Raw genomic sequence first — 25855 nt, 5'->3', positions numbered from 1 at the left:
GTACATAATAGGTATACTCAAATATGAATTTACTTATTCTTAAGCATTCTGAGAGAAGGGTGATACCAACTGTCTACCATAGCAACCAATGGTGACAGTGAAGCATTAAGTAAAGAAACTAAATTATAGAGTGTTTCCAAATTCCAGCCCACATGTGTATTTCAAACATATTGTTTTTTTGGCGGAACAAGGGTTTTATCAGAAAGCATCTTCTTACTCTGAAATATTAGATAATAAAACAATCTTTTTCTAAGTTAAGACTGCAGTAATCAAAGCAATAATTTCTAATGAATTGTTTACTCAAGTCAATATATAATATGTGCATTACAACAGGACCTCCTGTAAATCAGAAGGATATAGAAGGAGGGTGTATAATGTGCCTAAAATCACTGGAGACCAGGTCAGTACCCCAACTCTACCACTTAGTTGTGGGACCAGAGACCAGGTACTTTCTAAATTTTAGTTTTCTTATCTGTAAAATGAGAATAGAAATACCTACCCTTCACAGGATTTTAGTGTTTCATTAGATGAGATAAGCCATGCAAAGTGTTTAACATAGTGCCTGACACACTGTTTAATACATGTTTAATAAAGGCTATTATATTTAATAAAGGTTAACTATTATTTTTGTGGATTCTTGGCACTGGCCTATACTGGACAGAAAAGATTATTCAAAATAGGATTAAGGCAAGTTTCTGCACAATGGTTGAAATACGAATAATTAAAGACATTATTTATTGTAACATGTTTTATATTCAAAATCAAATTTAAATAGTAAGGGCGAATTGCCATACAACCTCAGTCTTTATTCCCAACTGCAAAAATGTTGTTGAGGCAAAGAATACTTAACAATTCAGATAAAATTAGTTTTCCTCTATTAACATTTCCTTTCTATTGTTAATGTTAGTTGGACAGGATTAACTGGACGAGTCTTTAGAGTGAGACAAAGCAAATAAATACCTGCAGTAAGTCATCGATAAGATGGCTTTGTCAAAGATACTTCCACGAATCAAAATGTTACATCCTCCTTGGCACACTTAATATGAGAGTGCAAAATGCCTATGAAATGGGGTTGTGAGTTTAAACTTTCTCCTTTATGCCTTCAGAGATTTACATTACAATTCTTATTTTAGCATACAAAAAGATGACGAGAATGAAAAGGCTTTGTGTGACTGACAGAAAAAAAATACCTTGTCAGCAGGGCCTTAGCAAAGCAGTACTTATGGAGAAATTTATAGCACTAAATGCCTGTACTAGAAAAACAGAAAGATTTCAAATGAATAATCTTTGTATTTCCACCATAAGAAACTAGAAAAAAAATTAAATCCAAAATAAGCAGGAAAAAAGAATAAAGATCAGGGTAAAAAAGAAAAAGTAAACAGAAAAATGAGAGGAATCAAAAGCTGATTCTTCAAGATCTATACAACTGATAAGCCTCTAGCAAGAGTCATCAGGAAAAGAGTGAAGCCACAAAGTGCCAATATCAGACTACAGATTATCTCTCCACAAAGAAACCTTCAGACTCCAGATGGCACCACTGTAAATTCTACCAGACACTTAAGTGAAGAAATAATACCAATTCTACCCACTCTTCCTGAAAATGTAATAGATGGGATGTTATCTCAACTCATTCTGTGAGTTCAGCATTACTTTGATTCTAAAACAAGACAAAGTTGCTATAAGAAAAGAATACTATATGCCAATATTCCTCATGAAAAGTGATGGAAAAATTTTAGACAAAATTGTAGCAAATTTAATCCAACATTATGTAATAAGGATAATATACCATGACCCAGTGGGGTTCATCCCAGGAATAAGGTTGATTTGATATTTGAAAAGTCAGTGAATATAATTTACCATTTTAACAAACAACAAGTAAAAGGCATATGATTGATCATCTCAATGGATTAAAAAAGAAACCAATCTCCATTTCTCATCAGAATTTAGCAAACTAGGATAAGAAGGAAACTTTCTTGGCCTACAGAAAACCCTACATTTAAGATCATACTTAATTGGTAAACGACTGAAAGCTTTCCTCCTAAGATCAGGAACAAGACAAGGATGTCTGTTCTTACCACTTCAGTGTTGCACCAGAGGTTCTAATCAGTACAATCAGGCATGAAAAGAAATAAAAGGCATCCATTTTGGAAAGGAAGAATTAAAGCTATCTTTTATCTGCAGATCACATGGTTGGGGGGTGGGCCTGAATGACAATTTCACCAGGTTTTCAGCAGTCTTGACGGGTGGTAGATTCAACTAGTGGTGGTGAAATAGGGAAGGAAGATAGTGCTCTATATAGATCCTTTCTTCCCCGCCTGCAGCCTATATTCTAGGCCTTACTGACATCACCACAGATAAAGACACCTATTCTGTAATCTTCAATCTACCTTCATAAAACATTACCGGCTACAGAGAAAAATCAAACCCTCATTTTCTTTCCCAGACTCTGGGGACAGAGAAGAGAGATACACAATCTTAGGTTCCTTAGCTCAGATGGAAATGTTACCATGTTTTCCTTTTCCTCTGGCTCTTCCACTTTCCACAGAGACTATTTTAAACCTCTTCCACTTATTATAGACCTTAGACTTTTGTCTCCTCCTTCCCCTTCATTCTCAGCAGATAAGCCCATATCCTTCTTTATACATAAGACTGCCTTCAGACAAGATCTCCCTCAGGAACTTCCCTCTATCACACCTTCCCGCAACTGACCCATCCTCTCATCCTATCTAAAGCCATCCCTCACCTATGTTTTGTATATCGTCCCTTCTCTCTTCTTTTTTTGGGGGAAAACTGCATGTTTATTCCTTTTCCTGACTGTGTTTTCAACCTCTCCTGTTTTACTGGCTCCTGCTCATTGGCATGTGCCATTCACAGCTCTTTCACTAAAAAAGCCAACAGCAGCACAAAAACCTCCGCTTGGACTTGACATCTGCCCTTCAGTTACTGTTCTCTTTCTTCCCTTCCAGGGCTCAACTTAAGGGTTGTCTGTATTTGCTATCTTCAGTGTTTCACCGTCCACTCTAATCTGGCTTCCACCCTCAACACTATTACCATAACCACTTTTGCCGAGGTCAAAGGTCTCTACTTTGCAAATAACAAAGCTTCCCTTTACTCTTTCCTTTCATTGCAACAAGAAGTCTGTCAGTTATTAAATACACAACCTAGATTGTATTATATTAAAACATACTAAATTGCTTTGAACCTATTTTCTCTAATATGGTATATTCCATATATGTAATATAAGTAACATATATAATATGTTAATATTATACATAATACAAATAAATATGAAACACTACTATTTCATAGTATATTCTGGTGATGAGTTTAAATTAAATACATACACTCTATCTGAAACCACCACAGAGATCATAAAATGCTTTAGGATGGGTTGACTTCTGGTACCTCTAAGAGTGTAGAGGAGGATTGAGATTATAGTGGAAAGGAGAAAGTCTATGTGAAATTCTAAATCAAATGGAACCCAAGAAAGGTCTTAAGATTACATTCTGGCAACCCGAGATGAGCTTCTCTGAGTCTTCCTTGGTACTAACCTGAATTCTTCTTAGTGTTAAAAAATTAAAATAAGAGTAGTTGGTGAGTTCCATGTTGGAGGAGAACCTACTTATTATATCATTTATTCCAATGCCAAAGTATAGTGCTATAGTTTTGATGTGTGTCCAGAAACTCTCATGTTGAAATTTAATATTACAGGTGGGGGCCTAAAGAGAGGTGTCTGGGTCATGGGAGTGGATCTCTGATGAACAGATTAATGTTCTCACTGGGTGTGGGGTAAGTGAATTCTTATCCCTTAGTTCTTGTGAGAGCTGGTTGTTAATAAGAGCCTGGCACCTCTAACCTTCCTTGCTTCCTCTTTCACCATGTGATCTCTCTACACCTGGCTCCCCTTCACTTTCTGCCATGAGTGGAGGCAGTCTGTGGCCCTTGACAGATGCAGGTACCAATCTTACACTTTCCTATACATCAGAATCATGAACCAAATAAACCTTGTTCTTTATAAAGTACTCAGTCTCAGATATTCCTTTTTAACCACCCTAAACGGACTAACACACGTGGCATTTTAGGACTGGGCACTGGACAGATTTTTCAACTGAGAAAAATGAAATATTATTGGCATTTTCCTGATATTCTCAATATCTAATTCCCTTATTTTAATCCTCATAGTTCTTGTTTATATGTCTCTCATTACACTGACCTCTATTTGATCAGGTATTTGTTATTTATATACTTTAATAAAAACTTCATTAAAGAAAGAACAACGAAACAACAATGTCTTACTTGTTTATATGTTGCCTACATGTCTGTGGTGACTTGTGCACAGCAGTCTTATTTTAATGAATCCGATAGTCACTTAGAACTGCTTTGTCACAATGCAACCTATTGCCTACCGAACAGCTACTACTTCACAAAGTGAAATAGTTTTTAAAACATTATTAGGGTCTCTGAAAATTATACAGTATTGGTGTTGAAAGGAGCTCTGAATGCTATCTAGTTCAGCCACCCATTCTATGTTTTAATCCTTGCTTGTGACTGCCCAACCTATAACTGAGTATCTCTAATGAAAGGCAATTCGGAACCTTGCTGATCAGTCCATTCCTGCTCTTAGTACTGGAAAATTCACTGTTTACTAGTCTGGTTCTATCCCTTGCAGACACATGGCACAAGCAATTCTTATTTTTACATTAGTTTATTAATTGTGTTTAGCAGTCACAACACACTGTAACAAAACTAAATATTTTCATTGTTATTATCCTGAATTTGAGTCACTAATTCAGAGAGACCTATCATCTGCTGATCCCTAATAGTTCATGACCCTTTCATCCAACCATCCTTCCCCATCATTCCCCCAAGGATATCATTGAAACATTCAAATTTCAGTGAAGTATTTCAGATTACCTTTATAACAGCCTAGAAACTTCAAAAAAAAAAAAAAAGGAAATTATTATAGCATGAATTATTTCAAAATGATCCCCTGATAAGTGTTATAAACCACCCCACTGCCACCACTTATAAAATCTGGAAATTAAAAAATATTTTAGCTTAAAAAAAAAAAGGGCCAGGTGTGGTCGCTCACACCTGTAACCCAAGCACTTTGGAGGCCAAGGCAATTGGATCGCCTGAGGTTGGGAGGACAAAACCAGCCTGCACAACATGGTAAAAACCTCTTTTTAAAAAAAAAAAAAAAAAATCTAGCAAGGCCTACCATCCAAAATACAATCACCGTTAACACTCTGCTGTTAATTCTGTTTATTTTCTATGAAAATAGTTGCTTTAAAAAGTTGTAATCACATGTATTCTTTCACGAGGCATAATTCTTGAAAGATACATATATTCTATCAAATGGATATACCACAGTTTACTTATTCTAATTCCAGACATGTAATAAGTATCAAATACCCTGTAACACTAAAATTCTTATTTTACAGAACATAATAGTTCTGTATTTCATTGATTCCAAAGCACACGTTTTTCTGTCTTTTAACGTCCCTAAAATTGGGTCACAGATACCACTTCGCCTTGGAGATTGGGGGAAAAGTACTCATGGGTTGATTAGTACTCTGTGTAAACACTAACAATCATTGCATATCCCTGGCTTTGCTACTGAAACCTATACATGGGTGGATCGAGATGTTAGAATGTAAAATGTGAAGTACAGAATTAGATTAAGCTGACTCTGAAGAACATAAATGGCGAAATTCACTGAATCAAACTGCAGATACTATTCTCAGGAAAATTTGGTGAGTGTGCCATCAATTGTTTTTAATCCAGAGAAGAGAAATTAAATATTAAATAGGACATGTCATAGATCTATTTTCTGAGAACAATCCTATTGGCTGTATGGTGTGTATTTAGTATATGCCACCTGGCTATCACCACTGAGTCAGTTGTTTGCTTTTTTAACAGTACTACAAGCAAGGAAAGATTTTTCTAGTTTGTCAGTATTATTCAAGGGGAACATCTGTTGTTGTTTTTTAAATGGAACATCTGTTTTTTTAAGATCAAGATAAACTAGTGTATTGCCTCTTGCTTTACTGCAACAGGATGAAATCAAACTTATATGGTATAAGTTTACAATACCAAGTTGCTTTTTCCTTGTAGTATTTCATGCTTATTAGATAGTTTATTCTAATATTTTCCCAAAGATAGCAATTTGATTACTCAATCATTCACGAAACATTTACTGATAGCTTATAAAGCTTTGGGAACTGTGGTAAGCATCTGAGATAATGGTGAAAGAGGAGTCACTCCCCACAAAGAATTTGTAACCATAAAAGGCAAGACAACAAGTAAACCATTCATATCATGTGATTAAATTATATCACATGATAAAGCTGCGGTACAGGCTATGACTTTGTTTTGGGAATAAAGAAAAGGAGGTGTAGCTCAGCCTAGGAGGGGTCTAATAAAGCAACTAAGAAGAGGTAAAGCTTGGCCTAAGCCTAACATTTTTTTCTTAAGAAAAATAAAACAGATCCTCTTTTCCAGTCTTCATGATTTCATTTTTTAAAAAACAATGTAATGAAGTTATGTCTTAGGCAATGGAGAATATAAAAGATCAGATGAACAAAACCATCAGCACAAGGATTCTTCTAGTACATAAACAGGTCATAAGTGGTGGTCTTATAAACAGGTGGTCAGAGGCAATCCTTACATCTTAACTGCTAGCACACCCTAAATCTGAATAGCGTCTCCCCCTTATAAAGGATAGGTAACAGAAGAAAACCAATACGGAGGTCAGTGTATAAAAACTAATCATATGGCAAAAGAAATATATTGAAAATTCTTTCCTCTAAAATGTAGTAGAAAAAGAAAAAAAAAAAAAGAAAAAGCCTCTAAGAAATACATACCTCTGAATGATTTAATATAAGAAACTTAACTTTAGTGTTTGCCTTGGCAGCACATATACTAAAACTGGAACAATACACAGAAGATTAGCGCGGCCTCTCCACAAGGGTGACATGCAAATTCATGAAGCAGTTCATATTTTTTTGGTTTTTAATTAAAAAAAAAAAAAAAAAAAAAAAAATCTTTAGAAAACATCTACAGAGTAATCAAAATGGAATCCAAAAGACAAGGGCTCAGTGCGTAAGAATGTCTTGAGAAGAGAACAGGCAAACACACAAAGTAAACAAACTGACATGCAGTCTGATAGGAAAGGGGAGCTGCAGAGAAAGTGACATATAGCACGGAAATTAAAACTGCAATTGCAAAATTAAAGTTTGTAACAAAGTCAGTAAAGTTGGGAAATACTACTCAAATTAAGAAAACTCAATTAAGTAAAGACTTGTGAACAAGCTTAAGAAATTTTCCCAGAATACTGAGTTGATAAAGTAGTACAAATGTTTAAAGAAAAAGATGATTGGTATAAGGAGTGTAAGGTTCTAACTTATAAATAATACATAACTACCACGGGAACAGAAAGTTTTAAAAAGGTTTTTGAACTCAGGAAGGACCTGAGCCTATAGATTGTAAAAAAACTTGCTGTACCGTAGGCAAAACTTCAGATATTCCCCCCTCCAAAAAATACAGTTTTATAATTTCTTTTTTATAAGGATAAAGGAGAAAGATCCCCAAAATTAAAAAGTCAAAATCACATTAGCACCAAAAAAAAAAAATTAAATTAGGCTGGTCTCTTATTTGTGGCTTCCCTAGAGCACTGAAATCCAAAGGACTACAGAGATAAACTATCAGATGTTTGGAGAGAGTATGAAATATATACTCCCCCACCCCTTTTTTTTTGAGACAGCATCTCACTACCTTGTCCAGGCTGGATTTGAACTGCTGGGTTCAAGCAATCCTCCTGCCCCAGCCTCCCCAGTAGCTGGTACTACAGGTTCAATGTGCTAGGCTCTTAATGTCAAATTTAAAGATAAAGAAGAATTCTGAATTTTGTTAAACAACAAAAAGAACAGTAAACAAATTTCCAACCAGAAGCTGCTACTGAGAGATACTCAAAAGCAAAATATGAAAATGTAAAATATTTTTAAATGGTCAAAAATATAATAGGCACATAAATCTAAAAAGCTAAGAATAATAATATCAGTACATGATAAAGTAGAATTCAAAAAAGCAAAAAAAGTGGGAAAGATGTTCATTTTACATTAAAAAATGTATAAGCTAGTCTACATTTAATAATGTATACATTAAAAATGTATAATCTGAAGAATGGTAAGAAAACAATTGATAAAAATAGCACTGTACAGAGAGACTATCATAATCTTCTCAGTCTCTGGCAGGTAAGGACATAGCAGGCATAATTAATAATTAATGAGATTGAATTAATGTATATCAAACTTTTTACTCTATGGAAATTGTACCTTACTATTTCACTGAATATTAGCAAAATATTATTATAATAGAACAAAGAAAAACTTCAATATTCCAAAGTCTTAAAACCTTACAGAACCCATTATTTAATCCTAGTGTAATAAAGCAAAATTAATACCAAAAGCTTTAGCACAAAGTAAACATAAGAAAATAACTCAAAGAATGAACAAAAATAACACACAAAACACATACAACCAAACCAATACTAAATCTCCTAAATTACTGATGGAGCAAAGACTCAATACTAGAATTACAGACCATTTTGAAAATAAAGGTTAATTATTCTGTTAATGGCAAGAATATTACTTATGGACAGAACCAAATCTGTGAAAAACCAATCTGGAGGTGGTTAGTTAAATCAATATGAAATTACACGGATTTTAAAAGACTGTCATTGTTCATTATATTTTTCCCAGCTTTTTTCAATTTTTTCTCCCCTATTCTCCTAACTGGTTTTTAATATGAAACATAAAACGTATTAACAAATATGTGATATCTTTTTAATAGTTCCAGACTTTCTCTTCAAAAGCAAAATCTTTTACATGCTCCTCCATTATGTGGCGTGGTGGGGGTTATTCACTAGATTAGTACTTCTTACAGGCCTCTATTACAGAGCATTAAGTTTATTTGAATAATAAACACTACAATGAGAGTACTCTTTATGCTATTTCTAAATGAAATGGCCATGTGACTTCTACAGAGGGTGTTTTTTAGGCCTTTTGTCAGGTGAAAAGAAATAATACTCTTCCTTTGCTTTCTAAGATAGGTACTCATTGCTGCCACTGAGTTCTAAAGCAGAAGTACATACTGTACTGTCACAAGAGATCAGTGTCCCAAAAGCTACCTAACAAATAGTAGACTAAATCAGCATATGTGTAACCACTTTGTACCACAGCATGTAAATTAAATATTGAATACATGACAGTGAAAAGGAGCAAAACTATTAAATTTACAAAATTCTATATAGTTGAATCAATGTCCCCAATAATTTCAGTTACTAACTTATTACCCTTCCCCACTGAGAATTCAGAATTCCTTAAGACTGCAGTATTCAATATTTTAAAAATGACAGATCCATTTGAGATGAATGCTATAATACCATCCACCATCCATTCTTTCCCAACACTCACTCTCTGTCCTCCTCCCTACCCAATCCCCCAGATTAAAAGTCCTTATTTAGGATACAACTTTGCAAAAAAGAATCACATATTACTGTACTGGTGACATCAGTGTGTCAATATCACAATTATAAATTACAACACAGCAATGGGTTTATATGTAAAATCTACCACTGAGGGGGCAAAGCAAACAAGAAAGGTGACAACACATTAATACTTTATCTGGAACTTTAAATACAGAAAAACTGAGAGATGGCACAACAGAAAGAAAGCAGGTCTGAAAGGATGAAAGTAGAAAATCAACTGCTCTTACTTGACATATTTCCTGAAACGTTAACATGGCACTAAATGCAAACTTTCTCTTGCTGATGTCATCCTCCCAAATGCATCAAACGTACAAGCTATGAATATGAACTCATTTTAAATAATGACCAACAATACGTTTGTTATGTATTGTTATCCCACCTGTACATATACTTGGAACCTTATTTCCAAGGCATTATTTTCTTTCAAAAATGACTACTTCAGTCATTCAAATTATATAAATTTTAGTTTTAGTTTTCAGCTGATTTACTTATTAAATACACAGAATTTTTCTTCTTTGGAAGACTTAGAAGCGATTAATTACACTTAGACATTTTTTAACAAAATAGTATTTTTTAAAAGTGTAATCGTGGTAAAAATTAAAATTTTAATAACAAAATGCATGTGTTTATATAAAGACAGACTATCAAAATTAAGAAAATCCATTTAAAACATTATGGTAGTATGTCAATTTGGAAAAAAGACTCACATGATCAAAAAGTAGCTTCACTTACAAGATTCTAATTCATGGCTCCACAGTTGGAGGGGAGGGAGGGAAGAGAGAAGAAAGGAAAGAAAAAAGGTGACAAGAGGCCAGAAAGAGAGGCAAAGATAAAAATTCAATACCTAAAGTTTCAAAGTATATAATCTGTAGAAATCTACTGAGTAGGAAAAATACAAATTTTCTTAAGATTGTTTTTCTGCTGCCAATATACATGAATGACAACTTGAAATTTTTTTTTTCACAGCCCTTATTCCTGATAGAACTGCTTGTTGCACTGTTTTCTGCTACTATCAGAAAAAAATCTAAAGGTAAACTGATTTTACACCCTTGGAATTAATGTTACTATTCTTCCTAATTTACAGATTTAAAAAAAATCTGTGTAGCTAAACATTTTAGCTAGAATGTTTCTTGCCTTTCAGTTGTGCTAATTTTGCACAGAAGTTTGGGGACCCTTTATTTACAATCTTGGGTGTTTTCAGTTCTGGAAATTTCTATTTTTATTAGTTCAAAGTTTGTATGTTCCTCCTATTTTTTGCTGGTTAATTTCAATGTTTTATTTACTGTAATAGTCCATCTTCAGTTTTTTTCTGTTTTTCTATTTTACTTGTAGATCTAAAATATGTCAATGCAAAACGAAAGAAAAACATACACTTTTGGGGCGAGTTAGGGCATAGTTCAAATCTTGTCCTTCCATTTGATAGCTGTAAGATCTCAGGTAAGTTACTTAATTTCCATTTCCTTAACTAAAAAATGGGGATAATGGGGATAAGGCTTAACCTTATGAGTTCTGAATTTTATATATATATATATATATATATATGCACACATAAATATAAATTCATTATGTATCTGAATAAAGTACTCAACATCTTCTGTTCCCTTTCTTTTTCATTTTGAATTTGACGTTCTATAGTCTTGATTCTCCTCTATATTGTAACCAAATATGACTTTATCTTAAGAAACTGCATACCTGCTTTTTATCCATATTTCATGTGTTAACTAAGGGGAATAATTTATCAGAATCCATATAGCCATCTTATTTGCTGTTTGTTCTCTAACCCTTTTAACTAACCCTACCAAAGAAAACTCATCTCAGTGGCTGACACTGTAGGTGCTCAAATGATATTTCCTGCATGAATTATGAATGAACCAGTGAAAACTGCTAACTAGGCTTCTCTTTCAGTTCTGGAGTTGAAAATTAAGCCAGGAACAGGACTGGGAAGAAAATTCTGGAACGTTTTCGGTGAAGGATGATCTCATACAGCTGAAAAGATTTTGCAGAATCTACTTTGTTTAAGAATCTAAATTAGTTCCTGTTTGTATATTTACAAGTAATGATTCCTCGTTTTCAGGATTCTAGGCCTCTTGCCTAAGGTACAAATTTAGTATAGAAATTCTATGCTTTTCCTTTTAGAGAATTTCATTCAACCTCCCTCCCTCTTCTGTCTATCCACATGCGGCTTTCCATGCCTTGCTTTTCCAGTCCAACATCTTTCAATCATAACGATTTCTGAATAATGTTTTTTGATAATGCTGACCCCAAAGTAAGTTTTATATTATACATTTTAATTTTTTCTATCTCAAAACTTGAGAAAAAAGTGAAACTTAGTTTATTAGACATAGTAGTTTTTCTAACTTCAATGTTATGTAGAGGTGTGCAACCTATGGCTCATGGGCCAAAGCCAGAATGTTATTTTTATAAATAAAATTTTATTGGAACACAGACAGCCTCATTTGTTGACATATCATCTATGACTGCTTTTGCACAACAGCAGAGATGAATAGTTATGATAGAGACTGTGTGACTGCCAAGGTCTAAAATATTTACTAGCTGGCCCTTTACAAAAAATGTGTGCCAACCCATGCTATTAAGCATTGGCGTCTCTAAACCTCCTCTTAGATCTACATAGACAATAATACAAACAGGAAATATTTACTATAGAATTTCACTGTATTAAGCACTGCTTTACAAATTTTACATTTATATTATCTTTTAACACTTGTACACAACATGAATTGAGTATTATTACAATCCATATTTACAGATACAAAGCAGAGGTTTGATGAAATTAAATAACATGGTCAAGGTTAGTAAGTGCACAGGGCTGGGAATCAAACTCAGGTCTACCAAAATCCAAAGTGAAAGAGTAAATTACTTTCTTACAGAGAGCTTCAAAATAATAAATAATGAAAAATGTTTTCTAAGGACTTAGTTTTAGGGTCAATATGCTTTTATGTTGTTATAAGTACTGCGGCATTAAGTATAGGTTTTCAAGTTTGTTTCTCAATACCAAGGTAAAACCACTGATGATTCTTATTTTTCACAAGGAAGCAAGCACAAAACTATCTTTACTTTTAGTGTCACTGTACAGTCTTAAAAATTCTTAATTGAAATTCTAAAATGATAGTCATGAGAGGTTACAAGTGGAAGTAGCTGTTACAGTAACACTGTTGTCACTACAACAGTGTAGAAAAGTTGGACAAAGTTCATTGAGTTTATAACAACAAAGAGCTTGAAAATTTAGAGCTATTTCTAAGAAGGGAAATGAGAGAACATCACTTACACTAAGAACATCTGTTAACATACAAAGCAGTATATGGTAAACCAACTTTGGAAACAACAAAGGAAGGGACAGTTTCTGCAAATACTAATTAAATACAAATGCAAGGAAACTGTATGGCGGATAACAGGCGATGTGATAACTAATGAGAATACAAAGATAATTGCTATCTTCAAACCCACAGCACATTAGGCGAGATAAGTAGGTAAAAATTAATATAGGATTCTTAATTTCAAGCATCAGAAACCAAATCAGACTAAGACATGTAATACATTAACAGATATTAAAAGTAACTCCCAGAACTGCTAGGAAGAATGAAGAACAAAGGTCAGTAAATGGCCACTTGTATTAAAAGCAAGAAATACAAGTACTCCTCCACTTATGATGGTGATACACTTAAAATGTATTTAATACACCTAACCTGCCATCAGTTTAGCCTAGCCTGCCTTGAATGTGCTCAGGACACTTACATTAGCCTTCCATTGGGCAAAAACAGCTGGCATTACAATACACGGCAGAGTACCAGTTATTTACCCTTATGATTGAGTGGCTGACTGGGAGCTGTGGCTCCCTGCACCATAAGAGTACCATAATGCATATCCCTAGCAGTGATATGATTTGGCTTTGAAAGCGTTGATTTTGAAAGATCAAAATTCAAAATATGAAGTACAGTTTCTACTGAATGTCTATCACTTTTGCATCATCTTAATGTCAAAAAAATGGTAAGTCAGGGACTGTGTGTGAAATCAAAATCTGTCACAAGAACCACCTGAGCACAGAAGAGATGCTACAAATAGCACATCACAACTTCTGCTGTTTTTGGAAAGTGGTGTTTTACTGCTGCCACTCCACATCTTTTATTGTGTCTGAGCATTTGTATCAGCTCTAGATAGACACACCCAATTAGTCATATTTGGGTTATGAGCCCTTTTCCTGCATGGGCAAGAGAAAGCAATTTTTCGCACTTTTTGGCTTTTGTTGTGGTAAGCACCAGAACTTGCCTTTGATTAAGATTCATACAATGCAAGTAGGGAACTCCTCAAGCACAGGCTTCAAGTGCTATGACCCCTGCCAAGAGACAAATGCCCCACTGTAAACACTGTAGCTTAAAGATCTGCAGAATACTTTTTAGGGGGTGAGGGGGGCGGTGGAGAAGAACCTCTAAATTCTCAAGTTTGTGAGGCACTATTCAAGTGACTAAATGGTAATAATGAATCCATATTTATAAATGCACCTTTGTTTTTTCTTAACTAGTCATTAAGATGAAACTCATTTTAGACGTTCAAAAATTAAAGACATATCCCACAGACCAAGATTTGACTTTCTTAAGCCACTGTTTTTCAAATTCAAGTCCAATAACTTGTCCGTCAAGTCAGAAGCCCTTAAGCTCTCAAATTTAGGAAACTCTACAACAGAACATAAACCCAACAACAATGTTCTATGTTAGACATCACCCACAAGCGATAAACTGCACAGTCAGGGAATGCTATGCAGAACAAAACAGACATGCATATAAAACTTCACGAATAAGAAGAAATTTGCCAAGCAGATGGCATGGGACAAAAAAGAGTAATTTAATAGAGGTAAGAGCTAGCCTAAGATACTTCATTAGGAAACACAATGGTGTAGCTGGGGATGGGGGTGGGGGTGGGGGGGGGGAACTCATCCAAGTTCAGGAAAACTGAATTTAAATTTCAATCCAATTAGCAGTATGATCCTAGTCAAGGGCTTTCACACCTAAATTTTCCTTATCTATAAAATAAGGGAGCTGGACTAGTTGCTCTGTAAGTAACTTTGCTTCTAAACAAATTTACGATGATGCTGATTAGTAACAAGAGCTAACATTTACTAACACTCACCATATGCCAGGCACAATGTTAATAATGTAAAAGAATGGTTTACACTTATTAGGCAGGTATTATAATCATTCCCACTTTCACCAGGTGAAGAAACTCAAGTTCTGAGTGCTTAATTCACCCCAAGTGTCCAGTTAGTAAGAAGGCCAGACCTGGAAGATCTAATTCCAAAGCCAACACATTTAGCCTCTATGCTATGGTTTCACCAATAATGCAATTCCAAATCCCTAAAGGACAGTGCCATAATGAGCATCTATTGTACTATGTGTAAAGTTTTTACTACCTACAATTGTTTTGTTGTTGAGATGGAAGTCTTGCTATGTTGCCCAGGCTGATCTTGAACTCCTGGGCTCAAGTGATAGATCTTCCTGCCTTGGACTCCCAAAATGCTGGGATTACAGGCGTGACTCATCATGCCTGGCCTATAATTTTTTTTTTAATACCTATATTTTTCAGATACTTAGTTTAGGTCTAAGTAGCAAAATCCTCATTATTTTTATATGTCAAATTGAAATCTTCCTAAAATACATTATACAGGTCTAAGTAGCAAAATCCTCATTATTTTTTTATTTTTATTTATTTTTTTTTTTGAGACAGAGTTTCGCTCTTGTTACCCAGACTGGAGTGCAATGGCACGATCTCGGCTCACTGCAACCTCCGCCTCCTGGGTTCAGGCAATTCTCCTGCCTCAGCCTCCCCAGCAGCTGGGATTACAGGCACGCGCCACCATGCCCAGCTAATTTTTTGTATTTTTAGTAGAGACGGGGTTTCACCATGTTGACCAGGATGGTCTCGATCTCTTGACCTCGTGATCCACCCTCGGCGTGATCCACGCCTCGGCCTCCCAAAGTGCTGGGATTACAGGCTTGAGCCACCGCGCCCGGCCTAATCCTCATTATTTTTAATATGTCAAATTGAAATCTTCCTCAAATACATTATACATGTCTCTAACTTTGTAAATAAGGGAAAGGTAACCAAGTTTAAACTGTTCGTGAAGCTCAAGGTTAAGTTTATACATATTAATTATTGCCTGGGGCATCTGAAACTTTAAGGTAAATATGGCTCTTTGCCCTTTACTTTCTTGGGTCAGCTTCTTATGTTTTGGTTTCTTTCCTTTCACTGCTCCTCTTTACACCTGTAATTTTCTGTGGACCAAAAAAAAAAAAAATAAATAAAAAAATAAAAAAATAAAATAAAATAAATAAATAAATAAATCAAGCTTCTAAGCTTATCAGAACGATTTAGTAAAGACACTGCTGCAAAAAATTTACTTTCAGACATTTTTCTTATTAGAAAGTGGACTTTGATGTAATAGCATGAAGTAACTATTAATTACCAATTTTGCTGTGATTTGATTATCTAAACACAATTCCTCTGTTTCGAATCTTTGATATGGCATATTCCCACAATGCATGACATCCTCTTATCCTAAGATGATTCATAAAGAATTAAAAGTATTATGTTCCACAGATCACACAATCCCAGCATTCTAGAAAAAAATAAAATGCTTAATGCTTATTAAGAGATACATGTTAAGTTTTAAGTAGGTTTAAATCATCCTATTATTTTTCTTGTGATTATGGGGGAAAAATGTAAAGGAATCACCTGCAAAAATCCTAAAGAGAATGTGAGCAAGAAAGTGGCTCTATCTGGTACTAAAACATATTCTCTGAAACTACACATCATTACATTTGTTTAGTATAGACAGAAAAAGAGCAAGAAATCTGTTTATGATAAAGATGATGGTTCACATCATTAGTAGAATAACTATAATAATCAACGGTATGAGAACTGATTGTCAAAAAAAACCACCAAACTATATTCCTATTTCATGCCTTACTTCAAAATAATGGAAAAGTCAAATGTCTAAAATGAGAAGAAAAAAGTTCGAAAAAAGCAAATTTATTTGTAATTTTACAGAGGAGATCTTTATGAACAGGATACAAAATCCAAGTCACAAAAAGAGAGAAAAAAACGATACATTTAACCCCTCAAAAAGTAAAGACCATTGTAGAAAAAGAAAATAAAGTTAAGAGACTAACTAGGAACAATATTTGCAAAACATGATAAAAAACTGATTTCCCTAATTTACAGAGTTTACACAAACCATTAAGAAACAGACCAACTAAAAGAAAAATAAGCAAGACATAAACAATCATTTTTCACCTATCCAAATGGCATAATCTAAAAAGTCTGATGATGCCAAGTGTCCTGTTGGTGTGAGGGAACCATCAATCTCATGCTCTGCCAATGTGTGCCTAAGTTGACGAAACTCATGGGGTGAGTAATGCAGATATATTCTCAAGGTATAGGTACAAAGGTAATCACTAATACTGTTTAATTGCAAAGATGCACTGAAAACAAAATGTTTATCACAGAGGAATGGTTAAAAATGAATACTATTCACCATGTAAAAAGAAAAGAATAAATACATTTCAATGTGGAAAGCAAAGTACAGAAGTGTTTACAGAACTTTTTAAGTGGGGAAAACAGATGATTAAGTGAATTTTCAATGTTTTTCTGAAATTAGTTACATGGACCTGTTAAGAATGGCTGATTTGTTCACAGGCACTGGGGAGGGGAGATCTTTACCTTTCAGTCCTAACTGTGGCATTTTAAAATCCGTACCCGAATTTATTTAATTTTACTTTTTAAAAGTTAGGTGTTATCTAAATAGTAAAATTTTGGCCAGTTTTTGCCTTCTTTATTGTGTCTTAAAAACACCTAATAAATTTTATATTTTAAAGAGAGGAACCACATAGGTAGGAAAAATAGTCAATGGGATATTTTGTTTCACTTTATTCAATACAACTTTATTTTTTTAAATAACAAACATATTTTTATAATTTAAATTAGCTTTAATTCATTAAATTTTTAATTATCTGCACTAATAAAAGGAAAACATTTAGAATCTCAAAACAAAACACTTTATGTACATCTGAATGAACATTTATGTTCCAATGCAAAAAAAAAGATCCATTTTATATATTTTTAAAAAGACTAAAGGCATTAATAATTAGAAATACAGCTATACTAAAGTTTATCTACTGAGGGCACTTGTATATCATACAAAATGACATCTGCTTTCTGAATGGGTCACCAGCCCTTCTGTAGAAAGGGCAACACATAGTGACACATTTCTATAAAAAAGAAACTAATAAAGAAGAAAAAAAAAGGAAGCTGCCTAAAACCAATAGATGCAAAGTACATTGAATCAGAGCCTCTTTTAAATTGGCTATTTTATTAGGAAAGTGAAAAGTGATCTCAATAAGTCTTGCAATTTGTAAAGATTAGAGTTGATACCTTTCTCAGGTTCAAGAGATTCTGTCCTCTCACATGGTGCACATTGTTGCTTTTCAAACCTATTAAGAGTGTCAACGGCAGATGTAATTAGAAGGGGGGGGGGGGGGGGGGGGGGGGGGGGGAGGGAAAGGAAACCACAGAGAAAGGGAAGTTAGAGACCAGGCTTCTATTTCACAGCAAGTGAAATAGTAGTACATGTAAACAAGAGAGTACATATATTACACCTACTGAAGATTATAAGTGGCTATTTATCAATGCAACTCACAAGCACTCACCTATAAGGATACTGGATCCTCAAAATATACCAAAAAGCTCACCTTTTAGTAGTCTCAATGGATAATTATCATCCTGCTGTGATTGTTTATTTTCACTGTTTATATACTCAACAATATAGTACCTCCCCCTAGTTATCTGGCCTTATTGAGAAATGAAGGTCAAGGGCATGCTGAAGTAGTTAACAGCATGGGGTTTGAAACTCCTTTAGAACCCAAGGAAGTGGGTTCAAATCTCAGCTTCGTCACTTAAGAACTTTATGATCTTAAGCAAGTTATTTAAGCTCTGCCTCTAAAATCTCTAAAATGGGGTTAACATTGTTAATAATGCTCATGCTTACTGTTGATAAGTAAATGAAATAATACCTGTATACTGCATCACAATCCTCAAATACATAAAATTTTATAAACATCTCCTTTTTTCAGTGTTATCTGTTTCATTTAAATCATTATGAACAGAAATCCCAATAATTTAGTTATTTTTGTTACTTCCTAGGGCAAACAGACAAAATTTAACTTTTTCTGGACTGCGTAGGATCACAATTAGGAACATAAATTATAAGGTAAGATTCTATGTGACTATAAATACAAAAAAACATTCTGTAGGCTATCAGTCCCTCTTGAGTGATGACAGTCTCTGATCAGAGTTTAAGTTTACAGAGATGCTTGTCTCAATGCTAATTATTTCCAAATTGTTAGATTTAAAAATTTTAAAATATGGTCTCCATTTGTGTCTTCATTCACAGTCAGAGCTAATTAGTTTTGCCTGCCTCTTACAAGCCGCTTTCTTGTTTTCTTAATTCTAAACTGCTGTTAGCTAAAAAAAAAAAAAAAAAAAAAATTTCAAAGCAAACTGGTATGGTTATAAACACACATTTTTATAAAAAAGAAACTAATAAAGAAGAAAAAAAAAAGGAAGCTGCCTAAAACCAATAGATGCAAAGTAGATTGAATCAGAGCCTAAAACCAATAGATGCAAAGTAGACTGAATCAGAACGCACGCAGTCCCCCTGTAGATTCACACAGTTCTGGGTTTAAATTTCAGTTATGCTACTTAGTTTGTGACCTTGTCAAGTTACTTCAGTTCCCTAAGCCTCAGGTTCCTCAGCCTTAAAATGAGATTATTATGTATAATGAAACACTGTGGTAAGAAGCAAAAACTTAGGTGAAACATCTGACAGAGTGCTTTCTAGTCTGACAATGTAAGTCATCCAGTCATTGGTAATTATTATTCGGTAACTAATGAAGTATGTTGAAATTATTGCTAAGTTAAGAATAAAGTAAATTTCTTACTAGGAGCATGCTTTTAATGTGTACAATTCCTTGGCATTATGCGGGAGACAGAAAGATGAAAAAGAATATATTATCTACCCTCCAGGAGTTCAGAGCCTAATGAAGACAGACATGTAAAGAAAACCACAGCAATCTGATGAGCAAAACAGTAAAAGCAGCAGCACTCTATCTGAAGTCAAAATATTTTTCTGCAAGGGGTGATACTTACCCTACCCTAGCAGGGTAAACAGGAGTTTACCAGATTAGGGGTCAGGGATTGAGGTGAGCAGACTTGATATTCATAGCCCCATTTTTGATCTGGATGTTTCTTTTAGGTAACATCATTTTTGCCTTTGTCTTCCATTTCTGCCTTTATGTAAATTTCTCCTGTTAGAGTTAATTCTAGCTTCACTTGACTTTCAGACTGTGTAATCTCTGTTCAGAAAAATTCTGTATTTCCTTTGACTATTTTCTTATAGTCAAGAAAAACATAGTCCAGGCTGGAAAGAAGTAGCAACTGATTCTAAGTAGTGAGAAGAAGAAAGGAGAGTGAGAAATGGAAGAGGAAGACTAAGAAGGCAGTCTTGGTAACCCTCAGAAATCTAGGAAAGTTTCCTAGTTTCCAGTATGGGCAAATGGTCGGGTCATGGTGCCATTAATCAAAATGGAGACACAATAGGAAGAAAAAAACAGCTGAGAGGAAAACAGCTTAACTTAAAATTTGTCTGAACAGAGCTTACGTAGTCTGAAACTCAGGTGAGGCTAGAATTAACTCCAACAGGAGAAATTTACATAAAAGCAGAAATGGAAGACAAAGGCAAAAATAATGGCACCCAAAAGCAACATCCAGATCAAAAATGGGGCTATGAATACCTGTTTTGCCTTCTCATGAATAGCTTATTTTCTGGCTTGGACTTGTTTTCCAGCTGGACAACTGAATTTTATGAAAGTGAGATGTGATTTATAATTTGCATACTGCTATAAAAGCCTGAATCTTTTTTCACATAGGTCTGCTGAATATAGGTGCTTATGTCTCCTGAGAACTGTGTCCAACTTCTTTACTATCATCTCAGGACTTCTAAAGTGTTTAAAATCTGAAAGATGCCCAATAAAAATGAATGATTAACTAAATGTGGTCCTTAAATCAGTCAAGAAGCCAAATGCTGCACTGAAAGACTTTAAAATTGCTTTGGATATTGTTTAAGGTTATATATGAACATGTAATGCAGTAATCTAAATTTTTCTCTAAATACTTACTGTCTTTTCCATTTCAAAACACAATTTTCAGTGGTTTGGGAACTATGAACTCACTTTTCTAAGTTCAAGAACTCACCTAAAACCAATGATTTACGGATATCCTTTCAAGAGAGAAGTCAGAAGCAGGTAGAAAAGTGTAATTTCTCATTTTTAAAAATACTAATTTAAAAAGAGAAAAAAGGCTGGGCCCAGTGGTTCACACCTATCATCCCAGGGCTTTGGGAGGCTGAGGCCAGAAGATTGCTTGAGACTAGGAGTTTGAGGGCGACTTGTGCAACAAAGTGAGATCCAGTCTCTACAAAAAATAAAATTCACTGGTTGTCACTGTGCACACCTATGGTCCCAGCTGCTCAGGAGGCTGAGGCAGGAGGATCACCTGAGCCCAGAAGTCTGAAGTTACAGTGAGCTACGATCATACCATTGCACTCTAGCCTGGGCGACAAAGCAAAGACCCTATCTCCAAAAAAACAAACAACAAAAAAAACTGTTTCCAAAAAAAAAAAAAAAAAAAAAAAGAATAAGAGAAGGAGGGAAATACTAAAATGCTTATCTTACTCTTCCAGGTAGATTCTTGTGTTAACAGTGTGAGACATCTTCACAGGAATGTTGAAGAGAGTATTTTAAATGGACTCTCACCCCTAAGAATGAAGACTAGACAAGTGTAAATGTTTCTTTGGCATTTTCTTTGCACATATCAACTTAAATAGATGCACATTACATAAACTCAGAAAGTCAGTGTTCACAAATCGGTAGATGAAAAAGGTGAGTCAATAAATAAGCAGGGGAGAGAACTGTGGAGCAGAAGAAACTAATAAAGACCTGAGAGTATAGAAGGGCACCACTAGGAAGCTGAGTCAATACGAACTTTAGTGCTTGTTTTGTCATTATTTCTCATTAACAAAGTAAAAGATACTTTATGAAATCTTCATTACTTAATAAAAACTAAGAAAGGATAAAGCTCAATGCTCTGTACATCAGGTTACCAGTTACAGTCATATTTTTTGGATAGTCCAGTTTTCAATACTTCCTTTTGCTTTTTCTGAATGTCTACCCTCCCTCTTATGAACATTTTTTACATTAATGAAGAATAGGCTTTAGTAGTAATATAGGGGAAAAAAGAAAACTGAACATGATAACCTAATTATAAAACTAATTGGAAATAAATTAATCCATCTTTATTGGCACATATTTTCATACAAATATTTTTGTGTAGTTGAGAATTCTTTGGGCACAATTTATCTGCCTGAATGTGGACCTTGGGAATCTCCTACTAGAAATCTTGGCACGCTATGCTTTCACAATTAGATCTCTGAAAGATATTGCATGGGGCAGTTCAAGAGTTTCAGTTTTGGAGTCAGCAATTTAGTTCTTACTTCACAATTTACTATCTCCGTAACTTTTCTTAAGTACCCTGCATCTCAGTAATCTGTAAAATGGGACCAATAATAGGACTTACTTCACAATAGTCACAAGGAGGACATAAAGTAATGTGTCAGGAAAACGCTAAATAAATTGTGTTATTTTGGTAGCTGCAAGTTCAATTAGTACTTAATCAATATTTTGTATTGCAAGTGTATCAAATAACCTAGGTTCCACCATGGCAGGAAAACAAAAGCCCACTCACTTCCAGAGTATTGCAGTGTCCTGTCACTGGTAAGTGTTCCAAGTAATTTCTTCCTTTTAACTTTGTAGTAAAATAGCCAATAAGTCAGGTTTCAGTCGGCTACCAACTGAGAAGGTAGTGACTAGAAGACAGCCTATCCTAAAAATCCACTGCAAATAACAACTAAGCAGGTAAGCAGCACCCAAAAAGTCTAAATTGTAATGAGAGTAAATAACATAAAAGCCATCAGCAGTTTGCCTTGCAGAATCCTGTAAGTTTTAAGAAACTGCTTCTGCTTACTTGCTTTCTAACACATACCTCTGAAGCAAAAAACCCTGAAGAAAAAACCCAGGTCAGGTCCTATTCGTTTAAAAGTTAAAATCTAGCCCGAATTCTCACCCTTTTAGAAGATGAGGAAGATGCCATCCGTGGTTGTCATAAAATTATACTTGTTTTGGAAGACTCTTTTAGATTATCCCCAAGTTAAAATCATATGTTAAGTTCTCTCGTAATTACAAAAGGCACAGTTTTAGGATGGAAAGGCAGGCTAGCTTGGAATTTTAAGTTTCCCACTCTGCCACAATGTGGATTCAGTTTTATATTTGGGGCTGAGGTTTGAGTTTGGGTTTCTTCATCATTATTTTACCCCCAAATACACTGTCACTAAACCGCATTGCTATTTACTACAAGTGTAAACATTTCAGGTGAAATCAGGGAGAAGAATGGAATAACTAAAGTTAACATGCTTGTTTAAAAACTATCCAGATATCTTAAACATTCCCAGATGCCAAATATGTATTTGTTGTGGTGGGGGAAAAGGAAAAAGGCCACACCCAAAGTTAAGACACCACAGTGAAGTGATACCAAGTTTCAGAATTTTAACTACTGCTATTTTCAGTACTCTTTTCACGGTCAATGAATTCTTTAAATTCACACCAGGCCCAGCGTTAAACAAAATGTTCCTCTGATCCTAATTACTTAGGTTACTTCATTTAGTAATGGCTAAGTCCAAGATGGAGACCCACCTCATTCAAAGAAAGGTTTAAGTAACTTTGGTGTAGAAGAGGGCCAAACTCAAATATCAGCGCTCAGAAGAGACTCTGGATGAGCCAGACACCACTCCCCCCTCCCCCAAGAGGCCAGGATGTCAAGTAGCGCCTGACTGTATGAACACAGCAGTTACCTGACACAGAACGCTACCAAGTTACTTGGACCCTTCTTTCAGTTTAGCTCCTCCCTAGACGCCCCTCTCTCCTTGGTGCCGCCTCCACCCAGGAAGTCTCTCTTCCCGCCCACCCCCATCCCCGCAGTCCAGCTCCCATCAGCTTCCTCAGCCTCATCTCCAGCCCACCTCCGTGTTCTCGCCTACTCTTCTCATCCCCGCTTACCTTGGCCACATAGTCTTTCACCTCATCCAAGTCTCCGTTTTTCAGGGCCCACATGAACTCCTTGTCGCACATCACTGCAGCGGGGCAGGCCGGCTGGCCGGGCAGAAGATGAGGAGGCGGTGGCAGCAGCAAGCGGATGCCGCCGGGCAAGAGGGAGGCAGGGCCGCGCGAAGCCGGAGAGAAGAGAGGGCGGGTTAGGCTGCCAGGCGGGCGAGGCAGTTGGCCGCTGCTACCGTTCCGTTCGGGCGGGAGAAAGAAAGTTCTTTTGCGGCCACGGGGCCCAGCAGAGCAGGTTCCGCCTGGCCGAGAAGCAGGAACCTTTACACTTCCGGTTCACTCCCCGCTAGGACCCTCCCCCAACTTCCTCTTCCTCTTCTCCGCGGAACGCCCCTCTCTGGGCCCCGCCTCTAAGGCCTGTGACGCCGGCGCCACTACTGGGCATGCGCAATGTACAGGGGCGGCCAGTGCGGAGGGGAGGAGCCGCGGACAAGTGGGCGGGACCGGGAGGCTGAGAGAAACGGCCCCAGAGGAGGTCCAGAGTGCGAGTAGAGGAAGAGTGAGAGGTATTGTGGATGCGATTAGGACTTTCTGCACCTAAAGTTTTAAAAACTTAACTTTTTAAAAAACAATCTTGGAGGGCATCTTGCTCAGCTTCTAAAAATGTATAGTAAGAGTGTTTGGTTTGAACTCCTTTCTTTCCTTCCTTTTCCCCTTCCCTCCCTACCCTACCTTCCCTCTCTCTGTTATCCTGTATTACTGGGCTAAAAACGGTAGAATAACGCCATTCCTGCCCGCAAGGAAATCTTCGACACCTAAAACTACGACGTAAATTGAGTATGTTAACTATGTGTAATGTTCTCTGGAACAAAAAACTTTAGTGTGTGGCAGGGGAAAAAAAAGAAAAACAGCTCCTTTTCCTGACCAGCAAATGACGTCCAGGAGTAGGAATTCAGTCTGATGCCTTAAAGTGGAGCAAACCAAATTGTCTAGTACAATTTGCGTTTTTTAAATTTACTTGAAACTCTAGAACCGTTCTGGTGAAGTCAGGTCTGTGCTTCCTAGGGTTTAGTTGTAATGCCATGGTGCACAGCTACCAGGTGAACTGTTCCTGACAACTCTAATGATCCAAGCATGAGCACATGAACGTAGATCCAATAAAAGCTCTTCTTGGAACTAGAATATACACATAATATATACACATATTTAACTATTACTATATATATAACTCATATATATACAGATAATCTATTTTTTGTAACCCACTAAACAAATTCACCAAGCTACTTTACTGCCACTGCGATACAGTGTAGGGGTTCTGAACAGACTCTGGAGCCAAATTGTTTAGTTTCCAATACAGGCCCCACTTCTTGCCAATTTTGTGTCATGTTGGGCAAATTACTCAATCCCCTTCTACTGAGCCCTACGCTTCAGTTTTCGACATGTGCAGAATGGGGATACCAATAGTGTTTGGAAATGTAGTTTTTTGCTGTCAATTAGAATAGAATAGCAAATAGGTTTCAAATCAAAAGAAATCCCTCCAAATATTAACAGCTATCTAGATTGTTATTTGTTAATTTTACTCCCTGACAATTAGAAATACAAGTCCACATACCCAGCAGTGATACATTTCTGGAAACAAATCTCAAGGAGGAGTTTCTTAGGCAAGTCCTGGAGTCTCCATCTCTTCTCCAACACACTCCCACCTGTGTGATTTCTGAGTTACATCATGCTGAGAGCTCTTGATTTATATCTTTGGCCAGGTGCAGTGGCTCATGCCTGTAATCGTAGCAGTTTGGGAGGACAAGGCTGGAAGATCAGCTAGGGCAACAAAATGACACACCGTCTCTACAAAACACAAAGATTAAAAAAATTATCTGGGTGCAGTAGCAGACACCTGCTGTCCCAGGATTGTTTGAGGCCACAGTGAGCTATGATGGCACCACGGCACTCCAGCCTGGGTAACAGGGCAGGGGCATCTAAAAAAAAAAAAAAAAAAAAAAAAAAAAAAAAAAAATCTCTAACCAGACTTTTCCTATGTGATCCACTCTTTTTTTTTTTTTTTTTTTTTTTT

The 25855-nt window shown here is 35.8% G+C and overlaps 1 protein-coding gene, 1 long non-coding RNA gene and 1 other non-coding gene across 4 annotated transcripts in view; 2 read left to right on the top strand and 1 right to left on the bottom strand.

The window, feature by feature from the left end:
• MTPN (myotrophin) overlaps positions 1 to 24194 on the bottom strand; it is a 50014-nt gene extending 25820 nt beyond the window's left edge. The window contains exon 1 of the mRNA XM_032275899.1: positions 23785 to 24194. Within this exon, the coding sequence (XP_032131790.1) occupies positions 23785 to 23856 (72 nt within the window). The 5' untranslated portion in view covers positions 23857 to 24194. The remainder of the gene's footprint in view (positions 1 to 23784) is intronic.
• Positions 6901 to 7007, top strand: LOC116550448. The gene has a single exon (XR_004268417.1). It is a non-coding gene; the product is annotated as a U6 spliceosomal RNA (small nuclear RNA).
• Positions 24195 to 24279: 85 nt separating the features above from the next.
• LOC116550118 overlaps positions 24280 to 25855 on the top strand; it is a 187909-nt gene continuing 186333 nt past the window's right edge. For both annotated transcript variants that reach the window (XR_004268234.1, XR_004268233.1), the window contains exon 1: positions 24280 to 24347. This is a non-coding gene — a long non-coding RNA (uncharacterized LOC116550118). The remainder of the gene's footprint in view (positions 24348 to 25855) is intronic.

Source organism: Sapajus apella, unplaced genomic scaffold (genome assembly GCF_009761245.1).
Source record: "Sapajus apella isolate SASKATOON/1434 unplaced genomic scaffold, GSC_monkey_1.0 scaffold7, whole genome shotgun sequence".
NCBI lineage: Eukaryota > Metazoa > Chordata > Mammalia > Primates > Cebidae > Sapajus > Sapajus apella.
Note: the sequence above shows the minus strand (reverse complement) of the source record. Positions and strands in the feature narration are given on the sequence as shown.